The sequence below is a fragment of the Otolemur garnettii genome, unplaced genomic scaffold, assembly GCF_000181295.1.
Source record: "Otolemur garnettii isolate 467f Iridium unplaced genomic scaffold, OtoGar3 scaffold00038, whole genome shotgun sequence".
In the NCBI taxonomy this organism is placed as follows: domain Eukaryota; kingdom Metazoa; phylum Chordata; class Mammalia; order Primates; family Galagidae; genus Otolemur; species Otolemur garnettii.
In genome coordinates, this window is record NW_003852433.1 from 15,784,189 (window position 1) to 15,790,127 (window position 5,939).

A 5,939-nucleotide genomic window follows, 5' to 3' on the forward strand; every position below is an offset into this window, starting at 1 on the left:
TAGAATAACAATAAATACATGTAGGGGTAGTATTATATTTTAAACAGAAGGTATCACCTAAAAACAGGGAACTCAGAAATTAGCTCTAGTGAAAGACTATATTGACAGGAATGATCCCTACAAAAATTGTAATTATTTTCTTTTATTAAATTTGAAAATGGAACAGTATTCTGTTATATACAATTTCTAATGGATATGAAATCCATTACTGAAATAAAGTATGTAGAAGAAAATTCATACTCCCATATTAGTACATATTATAGAGTTTTGATAAGAGCCACTGCAGCATAAATGCCCCCTTCACCTTTGCTGCATTGAGCCTTATTCTAACCTGGTGTATCAGATGTTAGCTGTATTGGACTTCTTCCTTCCACTACTCCTTTTCTGTCTCTGGTTCTTCCTGTACTTTGCCTACATCCTCTTTTGGTGCAACCTCTTCTGAGATTTCTTCTAGATAATCTTGTGAGCACTGTGATACCCCCTTTCTAGGCCTGAAATGCCCAACAATTAGACCTAAAAATAATGCTGAAACAAACAGGGGGAATATGTACACCATCTGATCAAGGGTTTGGTGTTCATCACTGCTGTCATCACCTTGGTGGGCATTACCTTGGCCAACACTATGACTTCTACTTTCATCTACACTTGGAATTTCATTACCTGGTTTAATAGGGGGACCACTGTCCACACTACCACCCCTTCCTGGATTTTTACAGTCTGGGGGTGCAAAACCAAACACACAGTGGCAGTGCCTTAAATTGTTGCAAACCCCATTTCCATGACACATTTCCTCTGGTTTACAATCATACTGGAGTATGGAGTGGTGAGTGCAGGAATAATTGATGCACACTTTGTTTGGGGCACAAGAAGTGCCTCTCTGCACATCTCCATCATCAGGGATATCAGTACCATTAAAAGCATCCATACTCCAGCACCAGTCATCTTTGTGAGGGACCTGCATCAGTGCATGCTGAGTGTTGATTTGTGGTAAGTGTCTAACACCTGTACATACGAGTTTCCCACAAAATATATTATCACCTAAACATGTAGCATATCTTTGCTGAGCTGCAGTGGGACGGCCACAGTTTCCAAACCGGTCCCCTTTGGTATTCATTGAAATGTAACAGGCTTCTGGGGCAGATCTTGCAGCGTTCCCATAAATCTCCATGCACTGCTTATCAGGGTTCTTACACTTACCCTTAGAGCAATAGTGAATTCTGTCACACAATGTGCCATCTTGCTTGTAGCTGTCTGCTGGGCATTCTGCAGAACTACCATTACAGTATTCTGGAAGGTCACACTCATCCTGAGTCGGACGGCATAAAAACCCAATCCTTCTGAAAGTACAGGCATGGCAGCAGAGTCCATCACTACACTCTGCATGTTCCTTTAGTTGACATATTGGGTCACAGCATGGGTGACCGTCACAAGCAGAACCACAGTCACACTCCTCTAGATCTTCTACCACACCATTTCCACAGCGAGAATCCCTATGCTTGCGGCCTTTGTGCCACGGTTTGTTAAACAGGCAGGTCCCTTTCTGTTCATGAAGGAAGTGGTAGAAATAATCAGAGCTGCAGTTGCTGAAGCCACCATGTTTAGTGATACTTTCACTCATGAGACAAAAGTGCTTATCTTTACAAATGCAGGCTGAATGGTCATGCTGAATGCCCAGGTTGTGCCCGAGCTCATGGACCATGAGCGCTGCAAACAGGAGGACATCTTCATGGTGGAAGGATTCAACGGCAGCGGCAAACCCCCTCGAACAGGCACCACTGGGAAACGCCTGACCCATACTCCCTTTGGGATGATGCCCAACGATCATGTGGGCGACATCATGCTTCACACGATGGACGAGCTTCTCTCTTCTCCAGCTATTGAAATTCCTGAGCGTAACCTCCAAGTCCTCTGGGACTTCTACTAGATCCTCCTCGGTCCAGATCTCCATTCCAGCCAGCACCACCTCTGTGTTTATTCCCCTAGTGAAGATGTTGGCCAGAGCAACGATGTCCACTACTCTCTGGACTGTCTCATTGATGTCACCGCCCCACATCTGGAACCGCTGGTTGTTGACAACAACAAACATCTCCACATACTTGGTGTGTGACCACAAGTAGGACAGCGCCTGTAGATTCTGAGGCTTCCTGCTCCCTTGTTGCCAGCTAGTAGACACCACTTGGCTGTCTTTGGAAGTCACACTACAGGAGACATGCACTTGATGCGCCATGGTGTACAGTACGTGTTCAAATTGCTTTGAAGATTCCACAGGCTCAATGCCGTAAGATTTTTCCTCCTTAATCAGGATACCCCTGAGCCCTGAACAGGTATTGACAGAAACAAAAGAACCTGGCACTCCTTCGATGTAGCCTTCATAGTGACAGTCGTGTGAAATGAAAGGCACTTCTTGCCCCGGGATGCCGTTGTGGTAACTGTAGACTGGAAAACTGTTCATGAAATAATCTCTCTTCACCTTCAGGTGAACCAGGTGCTTCTGGCCTTGCATAACTAGTACGTAAGATGCTTTCCCCACTGGGTTATCTCTTTCCTGGATTGTTAGCCTCTTGAGAATAGTAATTTCATAGGAAGAATAATATACTGATCCCAGGTGAAAATACATGCTTGGCAGAAAAATCATCAACAGCATCAAAATCTCTAACCGGACACACGAACTTACTGGCACTAGTCCCAGCCTCAAGTTCCACTTCTGTAGAGCCCATGCCTCTTCCAAGGCCACTTGGTTTTTCTGTAGAGAAGGCAGAATAGAGGCACAGTCTTTCAATGATGCTACCACTGACATGGCCGAAGTGAATCAGTTGATGATGCAGGACCTGTGCCGATCACCAGCAGCTTTCCTGGCACACAGACCCTTGGAGGCTCAGTTATTTCTCAGATCTATGCTGGCTCCCTTATGGGTAGTTATTATCCAGCTTTTTAAGTCTTAGAGACTTCAGGCTGTGTCTCTTTCTACTCTTTCTTCTCTGTCCTTTAGTTTTCGTATATAACTTCCTCCCAACAGCAACTTTAATGTTCCTTGGTAAGTTCCTCTTACCCTGGAGAGAGATTACACGTAGACGATCTCTAGAGATTCAGTATCCTTAGTCCAGGCCATACTACTCCTGATATCCGTTAACATGCTCATTCTTTGAAACCCAACATTCTGGCAGGGGGTTGGGGGTAGGGGGCAGGGATTCTCTGAGTAGGACAAAGTTCTCTGTTGCCCACTGCCTCTTTTCCTTATTTCTGCAGTAATAAGGGCATTGTTTCTCAGTTCAACCCTCCTTTGTCAATGTCTGATTTTTTTCTTTAATTCAAGAATAACTATATATGGATGTCCACATTTCCCCTTGCCTTTTTTTTTTTGTTTTTTTTAGCAGTTTTTGGCCAGGGCTGGGTTTGAACCCCCCACCTCCGGCATATGGGGCTGGCGCCCTACTCCCTTGAGCCATAGGCACTACCCCCCTTATTATCTTTTGTTCATAATAAATGAGTTCAGACAGTTTATATCTGCATATAAACATAATTCTTCTCTACTACAGACATGTTAAGTAATAACATGAGTTCAATTTCTCCATGGAAGTATATAAGGAATCCAAAGTTCAATTCCTCCAAACTATCCCAACATAAAAAACTGTGGGATATAAAACTGATTAACAAAGTATCTAGTTACCATTTAATTAAGAAAATTAGGCTTGGCGCCTGTGGCTCAAGTGGCTAAGGTGCCAGACACATACACATAAGGTGGCGGGTTCGAATCCAGCCCGGGCCCGCCAAACAACACTGATGGCTGCAACCAAAAAATAGCCAGGCGTTGCGGCAGGCACCTGTAGTCCCAGTTACTTGGGAGGTGAAGGCAGGAGACTCGCTTGAGCGCAGGAGTTGGAGGTTGCTGTGAGCCGTGATGCCACGGCATTCTACCCAGGGGGACAGCTTGAGGCTCTGTCTCAAAAAAAAAAAAAAAAAAAAAAAAGAAAAGAAAATTAAAATGGACTCTATAAGAATTTTTAAAAATATTTCTTCACTTTAACTAAAATTGACCTGTAATGTTTATGGAAGTCCTCGGATTTCATGTTGATATCAATATCTTTGATGTGTTTAGCAGTACAAATTTAAAAGGAAAAAGAAGTCCTGTCTACTCATCCCTTGTCCGTGGTAGGACAAAAACAATAAGACTCTACAATTTTTATCTTGCGTAAAAATAATTTTACATTAAGTAAAATATCTACAACAAAACCTTTCAAATTAAGAGTTATGACCACAGATAACATTCTAAAATGGGAAAATGCCCTAATTAACTGAGGCACGTGGATTGCTTGAGCTCAGGAATTTAAGACCAATTAAGACCTGACCAAGAGCAAGACCCTGTCTCTGTGACTATAGTCCCAGCTACTCAAGAGACTGAGGCAAGAGGATTGCTTAAGTCCAGGAGTCTCAAGTTGCTATGAGCTATGACACCATAGCACTCCACTGAGGGTGACAAAGTGATACTGTGTCTCAGAAAAAAAAAAAAATGAAAGTGTATACTTTAGAAATTATTACAGATTTCAGGGTGTTTCCCTGTGTTTTAACCAAAACAAGGAAAATTAGATTAAGTCATTTGGTGGAATCAAGGATGAAAGAACACTTAAGTTTCTAAATAAATAAAAATATAATTAAAATGCAGTATCCAATTTTCCAATTGAAACACATTTTCTTCAGTAAATACATGCACACATACACACTCACACACAAGATCTGATTTAAATCTTCTTTGACCAACAGTTACCTACTGTTCCTTCAATTTATTCTTTCTCAAATGAATGTAAGCAACATAAACTCTTTTTAGAAAACAATTCTTCTGGCTTGGAGTCTGTGGCTCAGGGGCTAGGGCGCCAGTCACATACACCCCAAGGCAGGTTCGGACCCAGCCTGGGGCCTGCCAAACAACAATGTAGCTGGGCGTTGTGGCAGGTGCCTGTAGTCCCAGCTACTTGGGAGGCTGAGTCTAGAGAAGCACTTAAGCCCAAGAGCTGGAGTTGCTGTTAGGTGTGACACCATGGCACGCTACCGAGGGTGACATAGTGAGACTCTGTCTCAAAAAGAAAAAAAAAAAAGAAAGCAATTCTTCCTATTTATGTTTAAAATGATACATTTCTGACAGGCATTGTCCTATGCTTATACAATATATTAGCCAGAAAGATACAAAAGTTGGGATATAAAACTGATTAACAAAGTATCTAGTTACCATTTAATTAAGAAAATTAGACTTATAATCAATCAGACTTATAACTGTGGTAAACTATCAAGGTATTTGCATGGTAAGTAATGGTTAAATAGAGAGTTAGCAAATCATTTAAGAGAACTGGCAATTAGAACCTAATGCTTTGCAAGTATTGTTCTTTTACAATGTTTTCACAGGTATAGGTGTTAGGCCACAAAATACAAGGAAAATATGGTTTCACCTCCTTATGTATAAATTTTGCATTATTAGCAAACTTGACTGGTATGTTAAAGCAGAATTTACTGCTGGCCTAGGAATACACAAAAACTCCACTTTGAAAACCAAATAGTGCTGGGTTCCTTAAGAGTTAATTTTTTTTTTTTTTTAAAACAGAGTCTCACTGTATTGCTCTTGGTAGAGTGCCATGGCATCACAGCTCACAGCAACCTCAAACTCTTGGGCTTAAGTGATTCACTTGCCTCAGCCTCCCAAGGAGCTGGGACTACAGGTCTTGCCACAAACCTGGCTATTTTTTGTTGCAATTGTCATTGTCATTTAGCTGGCCCAGGCTGGGTTCGAACCCACCAACCTTGGTATATGTGGTTGATGCCATAACGACTGTGTTACAGGTGCCTAGCCAGAGTTAATGGTTTTTCAAGGAGCTCTGTCCAGAGCAGGATCCACTTCTGAGTTAAAACAATTGAGGCATCCCAAAGGGTATTCGGAAACTTCCAGCATGGTG

General features: G+C 42.2%; 1 protein-coding gene across 1 annotated transcript; it reads right to left on the reverse strand.

Moving 5' to 3' along the window:
* Positions 1–299: 299 nt before the first annotated feature.
* On the reverse strand, positions 300–3,231 carry LOC100954192 (disintegrin and metalloproteinase domain-containing protein 1a-like). Its single transcript, XM_003790012.3, has one exon. The coding sequence runs from the start codon at positions 2,795–2,797 to the stop codon at positions 374–376; it is 2,424 nt and encodes an 807-aa protein (XP_003790060.1). The 5' UTR covers positions 2,798–3,231; the 3' UTR covers positions 300–373.
* Between the last annotated feature and the right edge of the window lie 2,708 nt (positions 3,232–5,939).

Excerpts from the sequence above, each read along its gene's own strand:
- LOC100954192 (XM_003790012.3), bottom strand. The coding sequence starts at position 2,797 with ATGTCAGTGGTAGCATCATTGAAAGACTGTGCCTCTATTCTGCCTTCT.